The sequence below is a fragment of the Salvelinus sp. IW2-2015 genome, linkage group LG11, assembly GCF_002910315.2.
Source record: "Salvelinus sp. IW2-2015 linkage group LG11, ASM291031v2, whole genome shotgun sequence".
Lineage (NCBI taxonomy): Eukaryota > Metazoa > Chordata > Actinopteri > Salmoniformes > Salmonidae > Salvelinus > Salvelinus sp. IW2-2015.
Window position 1 is genome coordinate 50569789 of NC_036851.1, and position 21035 is coordinate 50590823.

At 44.2% G+C, this 21035-nt stretch overlaps 2 protein-coding genes across 2 annotated transcripts; both read right to left on the reverse strand.

Annotated features, from left to right (window-relative positions):
• Positions 1 to 1817: 1817 nt before the first annotated feature.
• LOC111970537 (DNA replication licensing factor mcm2) lies at positions 1818 to 17845 on the reverse strand. Its single transcript, XM_023997356.3, is given in 17 exon segments — positions 1818 to 3371; positions 6942 to 7097; positions 8594 to 8776; positions 9073 to 9315; positions 9472 to 9713; positions 10780 to 10837; positions 10839 to 11029; positions 11235 to 11328; positions 12446 to 12637; positions 12947 to 13081; positions 13269 to 13476; positions 13737 to 13956; positions 15709 to 15847; positions 15999 to 16123; positions 16256 to 16419; positions 16600 to 16793; positions 17740 to 17845. Coding segments are annotated over 17 exon segments (2661 nt in total). The 5' UTR covers positions 17746 to 17845; the 3' UTR covers positions 1818 to 3260.
• Positions 17846 to 18160: 315 nt separating this feature from the next.
• On the reverse strand, positions 18161 to 20824 carry ccdc51 (coiled-coil domain containing 51). Its single transcript, XM_023997349.3, has 3 exons — positions 19964 to 20824; positions 19457 to 19621; positions 18161 to 19233 (listed from the first exon to the last, which is right to left on the reverse strand). The coding sequence occupies exons 1-3, from the start codon at positions 20303 to 20305 to the stop codon at positions 18427 to 18429; spliced, it is 1314 nt and encodes a 437-aa protein (XP_023853117.1). The 5' UTR covers positions 20306 to 20824; the 3' UTR covers positions 18161 to 18426.
• Positions 20825 to 21035: the final 211 nt, after the last annotated feature.

Sequence of the window (21035 nt, forward strand, 5' to 3'; positions counted from 1 at the left end):
CTAGCACACGCACTCTACACACACGTACATTGTAATATTGTTGTATTATACATTTTGTACTGTAGATATGTGGTGTAATAATGTTATATGATGTACTGTTTTATCTGTTGTTTGATATGTAATGTAAGTGCCTTACTGTGTTTGGACACCAGGAAGAGTAGCAKCTGCCAGGGGGATCTCTAATAAATACAAATAGTTTTCCCACCATTCATTTTTCCAATAGGGAATTTCAGAAACACTTCAAATAAGGGCTGTGTTTCGTGTAGGCTTACCTTGGCGTGACGTTTTGATATCCATCTAAATCTCTCTCGGACAAGGTGACTTTTATCAATATATTCACTCTCAAACTCTCAAAATTATTTACTCTCAAATTCGAAAATGCTAATTAGCATCAAAGTAGACATCATGCAAGACTACAACTCCCTGCAAGCTCCTGCACCTCATCTCCAGCTGACACCTTTGCTAACAGGTATTGTGTCAATTTAAAACTTGCACAAGACAGTTCACAAAATTRTTAATTTAAAGAAATGTAGCCAATTTATGAATTACTACATTTAGCTAACATTAGATAGTTAATCCAGAGATTCTTACWTTTTCYTTGATTTGGCAGTCTCGTYCAGATCATCAKGGCATTTGTAGTTCTTTATGATAGCCACATTAGCAGCTAATTAGCATTTCATAAAATACTGGTGAATATATATAAAAACTGGTGAAAATATTGATAAAAGTTGTCTTGTCCTAGAGAGTTTTACACGGTTATAAAATGCCACACCAGGGTAAGTCTACACRAAAMACAKCCCTTGTTTAAAGTGTTTCTAAAATCCCTTATAGGAAAATKAATGGTGGAAAAACTATTGGAACCATTTCCTTGTTTGATCACTAGGTTTTATGGGTATTGTGACTCATACTGTGGTAATCTATTATGGTTATTTTTATTTGTCAAATGGCAGTCAAGCATCAATCATGTCMCCAGAATAAGAAGCTCGATATTTATTGGAAAGGATCATCAAGCTCATCACGTGCACTTTCACCACCCCGTGAAGTTCACCATAACTTATTTCATCTGTRGCCTAATAAACTGCATTGTTTCCCGAGTGGGAGGACCACACAACATATCATCACGTGACTGGCAAGAACATTTACTTCGATATGGTTATTATATCAATACTTGCACATAAAGTTTTCCACCGCCGCTTCACGCATGATATATTTTACACACAAAAAGATACCACCGTGTCGAACGAACAAATTCTTTCCACATTTGTAAAATTGTCCTGTTTCCGTCAGCCCACTCGTCACTTTTTCATGCGCAGGGGTCTAAAGCACTGCGGCTCAGTGCTGGAGGCGTCACTACAGACACCCTGGTTGAATCCAGGCTGTATCACAACCGGCCGTGATTGGGAGTCCCATAGGGCGGCGCACAATTGGCGCAGCGTCGTCCGGGTGTGCCCGCTGTCATTGTAAATAAGAATTTGTTCTTAACTGAGTTGCCTAGTTAAATAAAGGTTAAATAATAAAAAATAAAAATCAGCATAAAACATTTAGATGGAAAACTGGTTGCAGTGATTTTTAACCAGAAGAAACCTCCTTTATAAATTCTACCAATGGCGGGACTCTAGGCTACAACAATGTGTATTTCTATGTCACCCACACCCATAAATGTTGATTCGCTGATAGAAGAGCTGTACATGCAGCAGGCCACTAGGACTAAAGATGTTGATCCTTGCAGTGGCTGCAGGTGACACACTGTCCACAAAGGACACTTTGGGTCCTCCTAAGTACACTTTCTGACCATRTCTTCAGTACACATGACAAGCTTCAATAATTGTCATTTATTATCAACAACAAAAAATCCCTGAATTCTACAGTCCCAGACCAGAACTGGAATGCATGAATGTCAGCATAAACTCATTGGTACAGATGAAGACCATATTACAACATCAAGAAGACTGTGAGTCCAACCTGAAACCACAGACTATTCACAACACCTTCTCTCAGACAGACTACATAAATATACACAGAAAAATATAAAATGCAACAAATGTAATATTTTACTGAGTTACAGTTCATTTAAGGAAATCAGTAAATTGAAATAAATTCATTAGGCCCTAATCTATGGATTTCACATGACTGGGCAGGGGTGCAGCCATGGGTGGGCAAAGGCCCACCCACTGGGGAGCCAGGCAGACAATCAGAATGAGTTGTTTCCTAACAAAGGGGCTTTATTAGACAGAAATACTCCTTAGCAACCACCCTCAGACAATCCCAAAGGTGAAGCCAGATGTGTAGGGCCTGGGCTGGGATGGTTACATGYGGTCTACGGTTGTGAGSCCAGTKGGACATACTGCCAAATTCTCCAAAACAACATTGKAGGCAGCTTATGGTAGAGAAATTACCATTCAATACTCACTCTGGCAACAGCTCTGGTGGACATTCCTGCAGTCAGCATGCCAATTGCACACTCCTTCAAAACTTGACATCAGTAGCATTGTGGACAAAACAGCGCCTTTATGGACCCAACACAAGGTGCACCTGTGTAATGACCATGCCGTTTCATCAACTTTTTGATAGACCACACCAGTCAGGTGGATGGATGGATTAACTTGGCAAAGGAGAAATGCTCACTAACAAGGAAAACAAATTTGTGCACAAAATGAGAGAAATAAGCTTTATGTGCACATGTACAATTTAAGGTATTTTTTTATTTCAGATCATGAAACCAACACTTTACATGTTGCGTTTATTTATTTTTGCTAAGTGTACACGGTGCAGTCAAAAACAATACTTTAGTCCTGGGTCGACTGAAATTAACCCACAACTATCGTAGTTCATCTTTCAAAAACATTAATACAGCTAAACCATAACATTACAAAAACACTAACAATTGATAAACACACAAGCTGTGTTCCAAGATGAGAAAGTTGAAAAGTTCGTAATGAAGAAATATACATGTTACATTCACACAAGTCGTACATGAATCCAGACCCTGAATCCAGACTAATTGTAACATTGATAAGAAATTGGGCCATTTTACAACTTATTAGAATGCTTCCTTCTTCCAACAGGGTGACAAACATTTACAATTATTTACACATCCAGACTGAGATAGTGCTCCAAATGGCACCCTATGGGCCCTGGTCCAAAACTAGTGCACTACCCTATGGGCCCTGGTCCAAAAGTAGTGCACTACATAGGGAATAGGGTGCATTTAGAACGCAGTAGGTAGTCCCCCACCCCCAGGCAACAGCAGATGGACAGATTTAGAACTGCTGCAGGATCAACTTGTTCTTCATGTCGTGAGAGAACTTGTTGGATCGGAACGCGTCGCTGTCATAGAACGCTGACAGGTTGTGGATGCTGATCTGTCTGGCCTGTGGAAGGAGAGAACAGAACAATTCAACTATACTGAACAAAAATCATGAGCAACAATTTCAAAAGATTTTTACTGAGCCTGGATCCTCTCTAGGTTTCGCTTCTAGGGAGTTTTTCCTAGCCACCGTGCTTCTACACCTGCATTGCTTGCTGTTTGGGGTTTTAGGCTGGGTTTCTGTACAGCACTTTGTAACATCAGACGATGTAAGAAGGGCTATATAAATAAATAAATAAGAAAATTTGATGAGGAAATGAGTCAATTTAAATAAATTAATTGGGAACCTAATCTATGGATTTCACATGACTGGTAAAACAGATATACATCTGTTGGTCAAAGATACAACCTCCCCACCCCCGCAAAAAACTGGATCTCGTCACGGTATTCCTTTGCATTCAAATWGCCATGGATAAAATGCAACTGTGTTAGTTGTCTGTAACTTATGTCTGCCCATTCCATAACCACAAAGCCACCAGGGGGCACTCGTTTTACAGGAAACCGCTTGCCCACACGACGCCATACATGTTGTCTGCGTTGTAAGGCCAGTTGGACGTACTGCCAAACTCTAAAATGACTTGAGGCGGCTTATGGTAGARAAACGAACATTCAATTTTCTGGCAAMAGCTCTGGTGGACATTCCTGCAGTCAACGTGCCAATTGCACTCTCCCTCAACTTGAGACATCTGCGGCATTGTATTGTGACAAAATTGCACATTTTTGATTGGCCTTTTGTCTCCAGCACAAGGTGCAACTGTGTAATGATCATGCTGTTAAATCAGCTTCTTCATATGCCACACCGATCAGGTGGATGGATTATCTTGGCAAAGAAATGCTCACTAAGAGGGATGTAAACAAATGTGTGCACAAAAAGAGAAAAATAAGCTTTTTGTGTGTACGGAACATTTCTGGGATCTTTTATTTCAGCCCATGAAACATGGGACCAACACTTTACATGTTGCGTTTACATTTTTTATCAGCGTATAGTGCATTCGRAAAGTATTCAGACCCCTCGACTTTTTCTACATTGTTACGTTGCAGCCTTATTCAAAAATGTATCAAATATTTCCCCCACCTCAAGCTACATACAATACCCCATAATGAAAAATTGAAAAACAGGTTTAGACCTGGGGAATGTCAGCAGCATTGAAGGTCCCCAAGAACACAGTGGCCTCCATCATTCTTAAATGGAAGAAGTTTGGAACCACCAATTCTCTTCCTAGAGCTGGCCGCCCGGCCAAACTGAGCAATCGGTGTCAGAAGGAGGCCCTAAAAATTGTCAAAGACCCCAGCCACCTGAGTCATAGACTGTTCTATCTGCTACCGCACAGCAAGTCTAGGTCCAAGAGGCTTCTAAACAGCTTCCACCCCCAAGCCATAAGACTCCTGAACACCTAATCAAATGGCTACCCAGACTATTTTCCTTGCCCCCCCCCCTTTGCCTCCCCTCCTTTTTTACACCGCTGCTACTCTGTTATTAGGGGCGGCAGATAGCCTAGTGGTTAGAGCCAGTAACCAAAAGGTTGCGAGATCGAATCCCAAGGTGACAAGGTAAAAAAACTGTTGTTCTGCCCCTGAAAAAGGCAGTTAACCTACTGTTATCATGTTATCTATGCATAGTCACTTCAATAACACTTTTACATATTCCCTCAACCGGTATTGTTATTATTATTTATTTAATTATTTGTTACTTTTATTTATTATCCGCATTTATTTAAAAAATGAATAAAACTGCATTGTTGGTTCACTGTAAGATCTGTTGTATCCGGCGCATGTGACTAATACAATTTGATTCGGGGGGAGTAGGGCCTTGGTCATGGAGGTGATCAAGAAACTGATGTCACAGAGCTCCAGAGTTCCTCTGTGGAGATGGGAGAAACTTCCAGAAGGACAACCATCTCCGCAGCACTCCACCAATCAGGCCTTTATGGTAGAGTGGCCAGATGGAAGCCACTCCTCAGTAAAAGGCACATGACAGCCCGCTTGGAGTTTGCCAAAAGACAAGATTCTCTGGTCTGATGAAACCAAGATCGAACCATTTGGCCTGAATGCCAAGCATTACGTCTGGAGGAAACCTGGCAACATCCTTACGGTGAAGCATGGTGGTGGCATCATGCTGTGGGGATGTTTTTCAGCTGCAGGGACTGGGAGACTAGTCAGGATCGAGGGAAAGATGAACAGAGCAAAGTACAGAGATCCTTGATGAAAACCTGCTCCAGAGGGCTCAGGATCTCAGACTGGGGCGAAGGTTCACCTTCCAACAGGACAACGACCCTAAGCACACATCCAAGACAGCGCAGGAGTGGCTTCGGGACAAGTCTCTGAATGTCCTTGAGTGGCCCAGCCAGAGCCCAGACTTGAACCCGATCGAACATCTCTGGAGAGATCTGAAAATAGCTGTGCAGAGACGCTCCCCATCCAACCTGACAGAGCTTGAGAGGATCTGCAGAGAAGAATGGGAGAAACTCCCCAAAAACAGGTGTGCCAAACTTGTAGCGTCACACCCAAGAAGACTCGAGGCTGATATTAATGCCAAAGGTGCTTCAACAAAGCACTGAGTAAAGGGTCTGAATACCCATGTAAATGTGATATCAGTTTTTTTTTTATACATTTGTAAAAAAAAAAATCTAAACCTGTTTTCATTTTGTCATTATGGGGTATTGTGATGTCACTATGGGGTATTGTGATGTCACTATGGGGTATTGTGTGTAGCTTGCGGGAAACAAGCAATTTAATCAATTTTAGAATAAGGCTGCAACGTAACAAAATGTGGAAAATGTCGAGGGGTCTAAATACTTTCCGAATGCCCTGTATATGTTGGAAACTATTGAACTTCACAAATAGCCGCAAATTATGTTTAATGTACTCAAGATATAGAATGTTGCATTTATATTTTTGTTCAGTGTACATCAGCATGGACAACAAAATTAAACATTTTCCCCAAGGGGAAGAACAGAAAGCAACTTCACACTTATTCTCTATACCACCTTTACTCCACACAGAGAAGCGTACAAAGCTCTCCCTCCATTTGGAAAATCTGACCATAATTCTATCCTACCGATTCCTGCTGACAAGCAAAAACTAAAATCAGGAAGCACCAGCAACTCGCTCAATACGGAAGTGGTCAGATGACGCGGATGCTCCTTGAGTGTTCTGCTAGTAGACTGTAATATGTTACGGGATTCATCAAATGGCATTGAGGAGTATACCACCTCAGTCACCGGCTTCATCAATGACGTTGTCCCCACAGTGACTGTACGTACATATCCCAACCAGAAGCCACGGATTACAGGCAACATCTGCACAGAGCTAAAGGCTAGAGCTGCCGCTTTCAAGGAGCGGGACACTAATATGAAATCCCGCCATGCCCTCAGACGAACCATCAAACAGGCAAAGCTTCAATGTAGGACTAAGACTGAATCCTACTACACCGGCGCTGACGCTGTTAGCATCTTACTAGAATACAATAAGGGAGAGGAGACCGAGAGGAAACAGCTTGGTATAGTACATTACAGTAGAAATGCAAGTAATACATTTTACACTATTCATTAAGACACCACCATCAGCTCATTACCTTGTCCACCAGGTCTTTCTCTGGGATCTCGATGGTGTCCTGCTGTGCTCCGTACCGGTTCCTCTGATACGCCACCTGCTCCGACACCAGCTGCTTCAGGATGAACAGCAGCAACTCATTGTTGTCTTTTCTGAACGCCAGGTAACGGGCAAACGTCTAGAGAGAGGAGGAAACAAGGGATAAGTTAGCAGACCTGCCAACCCTGTCCAACTTTTTAGAGTACCAGAYGYGTGCGGCATATTTGAGATTMTCTCTCCCCCCACCCTCGTGCYCATGCTGTTTGTGAGTCTGATCGCAATTATAGAATTGTAGTAAATCAAGTCTATCAAAAGGTTGGAAAACTTTCTTGACAGCATTCCATTTACACATATGGTCGAAGTCTGGCTACACAAAGCTTAACTAGGCTAAGCTTGTTCAGTAGGCTACCGCAAAGGGAATCTGACCGCTGTTCAACAGGCTACCGCAAAGGGAATCTGACCGCTGTTCAGTAGGCTACCACAAAGGGAATCTGACCGCTGTTTGCTAGAAGAGTCCGGTGTTTCAGCCTATGTAAAATGTGCCCATTGTATTTCTTTGCAGCGCATGTATCCATTTCAGATTTTTGAAATGGATACAACCTCAAATCTAGTGCCAAGAGGCATTTTAGAAGCATTGCGTCTATAGTTAATACCGGACACTTGTTCAATCTTCATCGTGCAGTCTTCTAAACTCCAGACTCCATTTAACAACAAAAGGTTTATATTTATTTTTTATGATACKTTTTGCGACATGGATCATAATTAGTTACAGTCTATCAGGTTGCGTGATCCTCGTAATGTTAAGTGGAAAATACACATTTAATTCTGCGTAGTTGTATCACACTCGCACAAAGCGACCAGTTATTTTTCGTATTTGCATTTAATTTCTCTCACTAGCAAATGCGAGTGAACTGCTGGCACTTTAGAGCCCACTGAATGTCCATCTTATGTTCGCTAACGTTAGCTTGAAACAATTAGTGTTTACCTTTCCACAACACACAGGGTCAAAAAGGGATTTGTCCATGTGTTTACGTACAGCTGACAGTCAGCAACAAACAGGAAGAGGGGCAGACACGGGGGTAGTTACGTCCAATAATGATGTATTCATCTCCATGTCCGTTGACACAAACTCCGTACATGTCTGTGTGTTGCAGTTTGAGAATCGGGATGTGAGATTTACTCAGTGGATTTATTTTTTTATGTAAAAAAAACAACCCAAAATCAGGCCCTATTCATTTCTGCATACTTTTAACTCGGATCTCGTACCTGGACAGAGAATTGCATAGTTGGTACGGAAAATGCGTGCATGTTGGCAGGTCTGAGTTAGTTTCAGAATAAAAAGCAGCAGCTTGACATCTCGTCTGAGCGCCAGGTAACATCCAGAGGACCAGGAACCAGTGTTTGACATACTGTATTCACCGTGTTGTGACAGACAGTCYAATCCTTATATATTAATAGTGTATGACCACTAAGTGGAGACAAATCTATGTTGGGCTTTTCCCCTCCTGCACCATCTTACCCTCTACAGAACTAGAAAAACACATATTATTACCCTTTTCCGTTGCAAAACGTTTCGCTACAATTTGCTCTAGTGAACTTGACCCACGTATAGTCTAGCACATTCCCTGTGCTTACCTTCCTCATGCTCCTCATGACGCTGAACTTCTGAGTGTCGATGAAGCTCTCCAGCATGACTCTGATGGCCATGTTGACGTCATCCTCCACTACGTAGTCTCGGAGGTGCATCCTGGCGTGGGCCTCCGCCATGCGGATCATAGACTCGATGTGACGCACCGTGATGGGGATGCTGCCTGTCGCCTACACAGACACATTAAGTTATTGAATTATTATTGWCAGTAGACAGTTTGGACATATGAAGGTCACGACACCCCTCCAGGATAAAATACAACTACATGTTAAAGTATCCGTTTCATTCGTTTCAGGTTCGGCATCAACTCAGAAAGTGAATTGAAATATCAATTAAATGTTCTGAGACATGAGATGGACCCCATGCCAGCTGAGGGCCTTGCATTATCTCCCCAGGCTTTAGCTCAGCTAGCTAGCTTACAGTCTTACCGGCTGAGGGCTCGAACCAGCGGTTGTGACACACTCACCATGGACTCTTTGCGCAGGTCGCTGTAGATGTGAGCCACCTTATCCTGGTCCATCTGGTTGAGTTTGGGCCGGACTCTTTCCTTAGAGTACATGATGTATTTCCTCAGCAGCTCCTGGGGGATAGGAGGYACGTCTGTGGTGTTGGGCAGAACCACCTCCTCCAAGCCAGCCATGCCACCCTCCTTGTTGCTGGGGTGATGCTTGATGTGGCTGCCCACCACGAAACGAGCCAGCAGCTCATCCTGTAAATGGTGGACAAAGACAAGTTAGAAGGTTGCAATATTGCAAAGAACAAGTGTCAATTCATTCAGCTAACTAACAAAACATCCGGTCATATCATTACAGGGATGATGAGAGAACAACAACAGAAAGCTGAGAACTTGGCCAATAGTCTTTACCTGCACTGGGTCCACAGTATCTCTGACCACACACAGGACGTCAAAACGAGACACGATAGGCTCGGTCAGATCCACGTTCTCAGAGAAGGTCAGAGACGGGTCGTARCGACCACCGATAGGGTTGGCGGCAGCGATGATGGTACAGCGTGCCTGGAGCGAGGTGACGATGCCGGCCTTGGAGATGGAGATGCTCTGTTGTTCCATGGCCTCGTGGATACTGGTCCTGTCTGCATCGTTCATCTAGAGAGGAGAGACATGTTGAGCACTACAGTCTACAGGAGTGTCACAGACAGGAGAGACATGTTGAACACTGCAGTCTACAGGAGTGTCACAGACAGGAGAGACATGTTGAGCACTGCAGTCTACAGGAGAGACATGTTGAACAACTCACGAGTCTACAGGAGTGTCACAGACAGAGAGAGACATGTTGAGCACTGCAGTCTACAGGAGAGACATGTTTTGAACACTACAGTCTACAGGAGAAGACATGTTGAACACTGCAGTCTACAGGAGAAGACCATGTTGAACACTGCAGTCTACAGGAGAAGACAATGTTGAGCACTGGCAGTCTAACAGGAGAGACATGTTGAGCACTGCAGTCTACAGGAGAGACAATGTTGAGCAGCTGCAGTCTACAGGAGAGACATGTTGAGCACTGCAAGTCTACAGGAGAGACATGTTGAGCACCTCAGTCTACCAGGAGAGACATGTTGAGCACTACAGTCTAACAGGAGAGCATGTTGAGCTAACAGTCAGAGTGTCACAGACAGGAGAGACAATGTTGAGCACTACAGTCTACAGGAGTGTCACAGACAGGAGAGACAATGTTTGAGCACTACAGTCTACAGGAGAGACATGTTGAGCACTACAGTTACACAGAGACATGTTGAGCACTACAGTCTACAGGAGTGTTAGACAGGAGAGACTATGTTGAGCACTGCAGTCTACAGGAGTGTCACAGACAGGAGAAACTACACTTCCTATTCCATCGTTAGGAGATCTTCCTGAACCTGAAAAATACTCATGGCCCTGCACAAGGCACTGAACAGTTTTAAAATGAACAAATCCTTTTACTTTGAATGTTGCTGGAAATATACTATACTTGGTCTCCCTTTTCCCCACCACACCTTAACAACCCCCTTCCCCCCACACCTTAAAACCACTTTACCTCCCACCCCCTTAAAGTCGATGAGACAGACCCCCTCTGTTCCCACTAACACCAAGGTCCTAGCCCTTCTAGAGTCCACTCCTTAGTCCAACTCTAACCCCTCTCTCCCCATCATATCAACCCTTTCTCCATCTCACCTTGTCCAAACTCGTCGATAAGACAGACCCTCTGTCCCGCTAACACCAGTGCTCCAGCCTCTTAGAGTCCACTCCCTGGTGACCGGGTGTCTCTGTACGTAGGCGGTCAGGCCCACAGCGGAGGCTCCCTGGCCGGTGGTGAACACCGCTCTGCTGGCCACCTTCTCAACGTACTTCAAGAACTGGGACTTGGCCGTACCGGGGTCACCGCACAGGAGCACGTTGAGGTCACCTCGCACCTTGTGCTTCCCACCTGGAGAAAAGAGGGAAAGGTAAGAGCCCAGAACAGAGGAAGGATAGATGATAGATGCATCATAACAGAGGACTGAGTAGCCCTCATTCAAGAAAGCTACTGAAAATTCATTTTTTTTATTTGATCAAACAGCCAACTCAATTTAAAGGAAGGTTGTTCTCCAGAAGGAGCGTTGGCTACCGCTGATGTTGAATGGTTCACCAACCTGGATTCTTGGGCTCTCCACCAAACAGAGCCAGAGCCAAGCCTCTCTTGATGTCTTCATGGCCGTAGATGGAGGGGCCGATACTGGCAAAGACCTGCAGAGAGACAGGAGACAGCCCAAGGGATGAACAAGGTGTACCGGTGGGGATGAACAGACCAAAGAAAATACGACTAAAAGCCAATCTACGGATATTGACTATTAACATCTGCTATAGACACTGACCAGGTGAAAGCTATGATCCCTTATTGATGTCACCTTCTATCAGTGTAGATGAAGGGGAGGAGACAGGTTAAAGAAGGAGTTTTAAGTCTTGAGACATGAATTGTGTACGTGTCCCATTCAGAGGGTGAACGGACAAAACTAAATATTGAAGTGCATTTGAACAGGGTATGGTAGTAGTTACAACGGTTTGTGACAAGAACTGCAACGCTGCTGGGTTTTTCCACACTCAACAGTTTCCAGTGTGTATCAAGAATGGTCCACTACCCAAAGGACATCCAGCCAACTTCACACAACTGTGGGAAGCATTGGAGTCAACATGGGCCAGCATCCCTGTGGAACGCTTTAAACACCATGCCCCGGTGAATTGAGGCTGTTCTGAGGGACAAAAGGAAGGGGGTGCAAATTAATATTAGGAAGGTGTTCCTAATGTTTTATACATTCAGTCTATATTGTGCCACAAGCCATTAATAATTGTTTCCACAGTATGTCAATGGGCTTGTATCTGTTATTAAATAAACCATACATAAAAGACGGAAAGACTTGTGACCACGGGGTCCTCCTGCCGTACCAGCAGGGTCCCGCCTAACTCACCCGCTCTCTGATGAGCTCGTGGTCTGACAGTTTACCAGCAGGGTCCCGCCTAACTCACCCTCTCTCTGATGAGCTCGTGGTCTGACAGTTTACCAGCAGGGTCCCGCCTAACTTACCCTCTCTCTGATGAGCTCGTGGTCTGACAGTTTACCAGTAGGTGCTACTAACTTACCCTCTCTCTGAATGAAGCTCGGGTTCTGAAACCGTTTACAGTAGGTGCTACTAACTTACCCTCTCTCTGATGGCTCGTGGTCTGACAGTTTACCAGTAGGTGCTACTAACTCACCCTCTCTCTGATGAGCTCGTGTCTGACAGTTTTACCAGTAGGTGCTACTAACTCACCCTCTCTCTGATGAGCTCGTGGTCTGACAGTTTACCAGTAGGTGCTACTAACTCACCCTCTCGCCGATGCGCTCGTCCTTGGACAAAGCTACGATGGCCTTGATGTCCTCGTCAGTGAGCTCAGCCACGGCCACTTTGTTGTCTCTCCGAGCGATATGATTGGCCATGATGACCGTAGCGAACACCGGGAAGCCGTTGGCCATGTTCAGAGAGCCGTCATAGTTGTTGTTGTAGATGCCCGTCAGTTCCTGGAGGGAAAGAGACGTTATTAATAACATAGCTAGCTACCTTGTCGTAATAAGTCAACATCCTCTTTGACAAGAAGGATCTAGAAGGTTAACTGCAGACATGTTGCTGGGATGAGAAAATAAATACAAGTAAAAAAACATGGCTGTTCAGAATGGCCTCGCATTCATCAAGTACCTACTAAAATCATAATTAATGCAATGACATGTGTCTTTCGTCTCACAGCCCCGTACATCCCACTAGCAGTCAACGTTAGTGCCCTACAGTGTTGAGAATTACAGAGATTTGGTTCTGTTAGGAGTCAGACTCACTATTTCGTCTCCAGGTTTGCATTGGTCCACCAGGTCAGCCAATAGGATGGCATCTTTGGAGCGTGGGAGGCGGCCAGCGGCGATCTTCCCGGGGCTCTCCTGGATGGTGATTCGCTGGTAGTTCTGGTACACAGTCTGACAAAAAAAATAAAAAAAACATGTCTTATTTCTTGCCTAGTCTTTATCTATTAATCAGCCCTGGCGCTGAGGGCAGAAGCCTGGCTTCCCTTCCTGGTTCAACCTTATCAGATAGTATTTTTATTGATCCACTCATGTTTCTAACCTTTTTAAAAAGAGTATTTCTATTGGTCGACTGACTCACCAACTCCATATTAATGTCGAAGGGGCCGAAAGACTGGCACTCAGGGCAGGACCCTGGCTTCACTTCCTGGTTCTGGGACTGGAAGAAGGGTCCCAGGATGAAGTTACACTTGTTACAGTTGTACTTGACCATGCCCAGCTGAGGCAGAACACCTGTACAGCAGGTCACCACTCCACTGGTACGGATCAACTGGTTCAGGTGGAGTTGTCTGGAGAGGAGAAAAGAAAATTAGCATGGTATTGGAAAAGCAATCATATTAATCCTATTTGGGGAGTGATGCAAGAGGCTCAGTATCAGCCCGTGTGCATGGGAGTTCCCTCAAGTCTACTGCAATGTTGTAGCTCTGTGACAACTGTAGAGACTAGCCTCTCGCTCTTGTTATTGCAAAAGTTGGCCTGATCTACTAATGCTACATTTGTATCGCTGAGTCTACTTTTAAATCATGGAAGATATGTGATCTGTATTTACCTGAGGGATCTCAGCTCCTCGACGAGGGGCAGGTTGCAGATCCTGACGTGGATCTCGTGAGCGATGCGGTCGTATTTGGGGTACATGGCCAGGACTACCTCCTTGGCTGCCTCGTCAAATATCTTCAGCATCTCAGTAGGCGCCTCTGGCAGGAAGTAGGCCAGGACATGCTCCCTGGCTGCTAGGTCCTCGTAGTTCACCACCAGACTCTCCTTGTTCTCTGGACGGGGTTGGTTTAAATACATCAGTAATGTAGTCTTTCTTCAAGACCGTGAACCTTCAGACACAGTCAACGTCAACCCATTTCAAAGATCAAGTAAAGCCAGGTGCAGAATCCCTAATGTTGTAGTTCATATAGTTTGTTCTCTATCCTCTTTTTAAAATAGTGAGCCAACATGGTTTTTAGCACTTCCCTGACTGATCAAAACTAGTTCTCAATGCTCTCGTCTCTCTGCAGCAGATGTATAGGTGAGCAATGTTAGGAACATCAAATCGCAATACATATAGAATCGTGAGAAAAGCAATACATATTGTATTGGTACCTGCGTATTATGATATCGTATCGTGAGGTCCCTGGCAATTCCCAGCCCTACTATAGATACAAGGTGATTTGTAATTTTCAGTGACTCTGCAGTCCGACTTCAGAACAGACCTAACAAAGCTCCTGATACAAATACACTACACGACCAAAAGTATGTGGACACCTGCTCGTCGAACATCTCATTCCGAAATCATCAGCATTAATAAGGAGTTGGTCCCCCTTTGCTGCTATAACACCATCCACTCTTCTGGGAAGGCTCTCCACTAGATGTTGGAACATTGCTTCCATTCAACCACAAGAGCGTTATAGTGAGGTTGGGCATTGATGTTAGGCCATTAGGCCTGGCTCGCAGTCAGCGTTCCAATTCATCCYAAAGGTGTTTGATGGAGTTGAGGTCAGTACTCCGTGCAGGCTAGTCAAGTTCTTTCACACTGATCGAGAAACCATTTTTGTATGGACCTCACTTTGTGCACGGGGCATTGTTATGCTGAAACAGGAATGAAACAGGAAAGGGCCTTCGTCAAACTGTTGCCACGAAGTTGGAAGCACAGAATCATCTAGAATGCCATTGAATTTCCCTTCACTGGAACTAAGGGGCCCGAACCATTATTTTTTATTTTTAAATATTTTTTTTAAAGACCCAGACCATTATTCCTCCTCCACCAAAATGTATAGTTGGCACAATGCATTCGGGCAGGTGACGTTCTCCTTGCATCCAACAAACTCAGATTCGTCCGTCAGACTGCCAGATGGTGAAGTGTGATTCAATACGCCAGAGAACGCGTTTCCTCTGCTCCGGAGTCCAATGGAGGCGTGATTTACACCACTCCAGCCGACGCTTGGCATTTCACATGGTCATCTTAGGCTTGTGTGCGGCTGCTCGGCCATGGAAACCCATTTCATGACGCTCCCGACAAACCTTTCTTGTGCTGACGATGTTTCCAGAGGCAGTTTGGAACTCAGGTGTGAGTGTTGCAAGCAAGGACAGAAGAATTTTTACAAACTTCAGCACTCCCGTTCTGTGAGCTTGTGTGGCCTACCACTTCGCAGCTGAGCCGTTGTTGCTCCTAGACGTTTCCACTTCCACAATAACAGCCCTTACAGTTGACCGGAGCAGCTCTAGCAGGGAAGAAATTTGAAAACTGACTTGTTGGAAAAGTGGCATCCTATGACGGTGCCACGTTGAAAGTCACTGAGCTCTTCAGTAAGGCCATTCTACTGCCAATGTTTGTCTATGGAGATTGCATGGCTGTACGCTCAATTTTATACACCTGTCAGCAACGGGTGTGGCTGAAAAAGCCGAATCAACTAATTTGAAGGGCTGTCCACATATTTTTGTGTATATATATATATGTTTTTATACATACATACATACATATACACACATATATGTATACACACATATACACACACACACACACACACAAGTACCTTTGCACATGTCGCTGATCTTCTCCTTGAAGACGTTGTGCCCGTTCTCATCTACGTGGGTGCGCAGGAAGTTCTTGAAGCGGTGGTAGATCTCCAGACGTGGCGCGGCCATGACCACCCACTCCCTGACAGAGTGGCCCTGCAAGCAATTAATCCATCCATCAATACATCCATCAACCAATTCATCCATCAACCGTTTGTATAGCACATGTTGTACAAGCTAAAAATACAATGCTCTTCACAGAAAAATAAATCAATAATATGAATGAATATAATAAATATTTTATTACCTTCATGTCCTCTAGGTTCTCGATGCTCTCGATCATTTCCTCGTCGTCCGCCCCGGTGCCATCTGCAGCCCGCTCCGCCAGGCGACGCCTCCGGGCCGGACGCTCTTCATCCTCATCCTCACTGTCTGTTAGACGGAAGAGGAAGGTGATGAGGAGTTTCTTAACCTGATGTGTGTCGTTTCAATCCCACTATCTAAGAGTAGAACATCTAATCTTATGGTCAGAAAATCTATAACAGACTATGAAGAACTTCTCACCATACAGCAGTCCTCTCCTCAGCCTGCCTCCCTGCTCCCTGTCTCTCCTCCTCATGGCGTCCTCAGCAGCAGCCCTGGCTCCAGGAGACAGCTCCGACAGCTCCTCATCAAGATCCAGACCCTCCACCTCATACCTGTCCAGCTCAGGAATGGCTCGGTAGTCTCTGCATAGGGAGGGATGGGAAGAATGTATAAGCAAATCATAAACCCTATATAATTTGTGGTATAAGTGCTTAGTAAACATGCTATAACATAGCTATAACCTGAAAACACTACATGTAAAGCACTACAGTACAAGACTACAGGGTCTGAACACCTCCCTCTACCTCTCCTCCCTTGCTCACCTCTCCATTGCATCTCCAATCAGTTCCTCCCCGTCTCCCTCCTCCTCCTCTTCCCCAGGCAGAGTTCCTTCACCCAGGAGCCCCTCAGACTCATCCTCAAAGGGGGGCAAGTCTCTTCCGGGGCTGGAGGTCAGTTCCCCCCGCCTGGAGCCTCTGCCGGGGCTGGTTGCCATGTGATATGACTCAGATGAATCCTGACAACGGAAGAAGACAAGCAGTCAAGTCAGATGTATTTTGCATTGTTACATTTGCTACAGACTGTTGCATTTCATATATTACAGAGTCCATCTATTGTCTCAACACACATAGTTTAGTGCTAGATAGCTTGCTAGCTAAGATTAATATACCTATTCCTTAAACATGGTGAACTAAGGCTCAAACTGTGGAAAGCAGTTTACTAGCCAGATAGCTAACTTTAACAGTCCATTTTAAATTGCTGCATTTAAAATGAGTCATTTAGCAGACGTTCTTATCCAGGGCGATTTACAGGAGCAATTTGGGTTAAGTGCCTTTACTCAAGGACACATGACAGATTTTTCACCTGATCGACTTCGGGATTTGAACCAGCGACCTTTCGGTTACTGGCCCAACGCTCTTAGCAGCTAACTTTCATTAGTTCGCTAGCTAGTCAGACATCGAACTGATCTAAAATCTGTAGTTAATCGTTTATATTATATATGTAAGTTAAGTGTTCATTGCCATGTAGTTAACTAAATTACACAAAAAATGTGATCTGCATGGCTTCTATTGTTAGCCAGGTAGCTAAAGTGTGCCAGTTTGTCAGCCATCATGGCTAGGCACATCATTGGCACTCCATTGTCACTATGAAGATTAATACAATTATGGATATAACGTTAACCAGCACATGATTTGTCTGTCGCAGACAACGTGAGTCGATTCCTGACACTTTCTCAACTTTGACTGGCGAGCAAAAGACATCACGAACGAACAGAAATCCTCAGATAATTTATCAAGGAACATAAACAACTTCCAATGCAATGGGCTTTATTGGCATGGGAAACATGTTTACAATTGCCAGAGCAAGTGGAATAGATAAACGTGAAATAAACAATCAACTATCTGTCAAAAAAAAGAAATATGTTGAAACATATATTGCCAATTTTGATAATAATTACTCACCGCCATTATTTCGTGCTTGCTTGTCTCTACTGCTGCTACGCAAATGTATTTTTTACCACTTACTTTTCCCGCGAAATTGTCACGTGGTATACAAAGCGCGCGAAATATTATGAATATGTAATAATGAACCAAAGAGCAGCCTTATGATTGGTCGGAGCAAAAAGCGTACTCTGTGATAGGTCAATCTAATGTAAAGCGGGATCCTTTGGATGCGCTCGATTTGTTTCCCTCAGAAAGCCGGGTTGCTGATTATCAGTTGTTTTACTGAAGACGTGAGAAACAGAATTGTGCCGTGTTCTCACATATTGACCATCTTTTCTTTGTGAAATACACATGATATATTACGCTCATTTTTACAGGAATTATAAATTATTTTTGCACTAATGTTTAGAACCATTTACATTAAAAAGATGACAAAATATTTGACAATGTATTAAATTTTAATAGACAGTACTCTAATTCAAATATTTTACAATGTTTTACATTAGCTTTTTATCTAGATACAGCACTCAAATTATTTTAGCTTCACACTCAATATATACAGTAATGATTTAACATCAGTGCATGGTTCATTTTGCCTGTAGTAAAAACATAAACAGCAATCACAACATTAATTTGTAAATATTTCATTATAAATCAAGATGGACCCTGCAAGATGAATATCACTCTTACAGTACATAACATTAGTCAAACACCTCTAAAGAGGATATACAGTGCAGGAACAGTGACAGCAAGCGCACCGTAAGCCAGAACAGTGTTGTACATGGTAGTCTGGCTTATTGAGGCCTCAAGTCTTCTCTCTGTCTGGTCAAGACCTTGCATGACGCTCTTAGTGTCGCAAACAAACATCTGGGAATCTTGCTGACTTATAACTACTGACGGCTTTTCTTCCCTGTGATAAGTCTCAATCAAGTTTTGAACAGCCAGAAGTTCTGATTCCACCTTCCCAACACTCTGTTCAAGCTGACCTAGCTGTGGCTGGATGACTTCTATAAGACTCTGTGCTTTCTGACTATAGAGCAATATCTCTTTCAGAACTGCCTCGGTGGCACCCAGAGAAGGCAGGGGTGGAACCACGATGGGTTCCGGAACCCGAACAGCCACTGGCTTCTTCACATCTGTCTCAGCTATCACCTGAGCTGCTCTATGGTGAAGAGTAACCCTCAGAGTGTCTATAAGGCCTCTCAGCTCCTGTTGTTGAGACTTATGCATACCGGCCTGGACTTTAATAGCCTCCTGTAGACTAACAGGTCCTTTCTGAGCCTCCAGTAGTAAGGTCTTCAGCTCCTGTAGGCGTACTCTGTTGATATAGGTTGACCCCATGACCCCTATCAAAGCTCCGAGCACTGAGCCTATCACAGACCAGTTCTTTGTGCGCTCCGCCCGAGTCCGCTCTTTTTCGTGGCTCTCACGCACACCAGCTGAGAATAAGGCAAACTTCTCTCGTTCTGCACCCTCTGCATTCTCGTAGGCTGTCCGCAGGCGACGCTCCTCCTACAAAATGGTGAGAATGTCTTATTTTCTTTATAAAAATGTATACAACAACTAAAGTCCCCAAAGTCCTCAACTCAAACACAACAAACTGCTTTGCAGCTGACAACGTGCGTGTGCATCTGTGTGTGTGTATTTTCATGGGATTGGGCAATGTGACAGCAGAAAGATACATTCGTATTCAACAATGGATTGTACATCTGATTAGGTCTCTTGACAGTATTACCTGCAGCAGCTTGTGCTCCAGTGTGGCCAGCTCCAGGTAGTGGGCCTCCTCTCGTGAGACCCGATCCAGTCGGTCTCTCACCTCCTTCAGCCTGACCTGTAGGGCCTCCAGGCTGCCATGGGCCTCACGCACCATGCCTCTGGCCACCATGAAGGCCCTCTCTGCCTAAATATACAGATGATTAGAAATTTAGGGAAAGTATATGATCTGACCGGAAAAACCTCTGATGCCTTAGTTATAGGCTATGGGTCTTGAGCTGTTCAGATTACAAGTTTAGGAAACTGTGTGAGGACTAGAGACTGGAGTTTCTCTGACCACTTGACCTGAGCAGGAAGAACTCTGGGCACTAGTTATAGGTCCCCAGACAACACCTATAGACAGGCCCCAGAGTTTTTCCCCTTGTAAGGTCATGTGGTCAGGAGAAACTAAACCTCAAGTGATGAAATAGCGAGATACATATCACAACCTTTAGTTTCATGACTTGCCTTCCATACGGAACGGACTTACCTCTGTGACTTGAGACTGAGCATTTCTGACTTCATTCAGGCCGACAAACTCCTCGTACCTCTCCCACCAGTAGTTAACTGTGTTTGAGGCAGTGCTCACAGACTTCTGTCCCCACTGCTTCCCCAAGTCAGTCAAATTCTGTATTGTAGCCACGGCACGCTCTTGAATAGGAACAACAGGTTTGTCTGCTCCGTCATCTTTTGGAGATGGTGGCGGTTGTTGTTGTGTGCTGTAGGCCCTGCTGAAAGACACTGTCCCTCTAACCGTGCCAGTGATGTGGAAACGGTAGAGACATGATGTTCCATGGCACCATGGTATGAGCTGTCTACCTCTGTACCTCATTGAGAAACCAGTGGGTTATATTCACTATGATGCTAAAGCACAAGACATTGGAGCTGCCACACCTGTGTACAAATAAAAAATAAGAATAAACAAGACAGTACAGTCAAAGCCTGATGTTTGAGGTATCAATGAATGTTTATCAATGTTTTATAATGTTTCGACGTAGCTATCAAAAATGATTGAATAACTCTAGTTAGTACAGTCTAGTTCGCTAGCGTTAGATCTTCCAAAACGCCACTATCTTAGTTACTGTAATCCCCCTGGCATTTCCTGTATCACCCCTGCTTCAGATATGCTGGGCTATCTGGAGGATAATATCTACATTTCTGCAACACTGCAGAAGCTCGGTTGACCTCTACAATGCTGGTGTTAATGGATTCATTGAAAATCTATGGCCATTTTGGATGTCATCCATGATGCAGTGGTTTAGACGCCCAATGAATTACCATAGACAGCGGCCTAGCTAGCGTAGCTACCTAGCTACCTAGCTAGCTGACAGTTTTCAAACTTGCTTTAGACAACCCAGGGCTAAATAAATCAAATCAAATCAAATCAAATCAAATCAAATCAAATTTTATTAGTCACATACACATGGTTAGCAGATGTTAATGCGAGTGTAGCGAAATGCTTGTGCTTCTAGTTCCGACAATGCAGTAATAACCAACAGTAATCTAACCTAACAATTCCACGCTACTACCTTACACACACACACAAGTGTGAAGGGATAAAG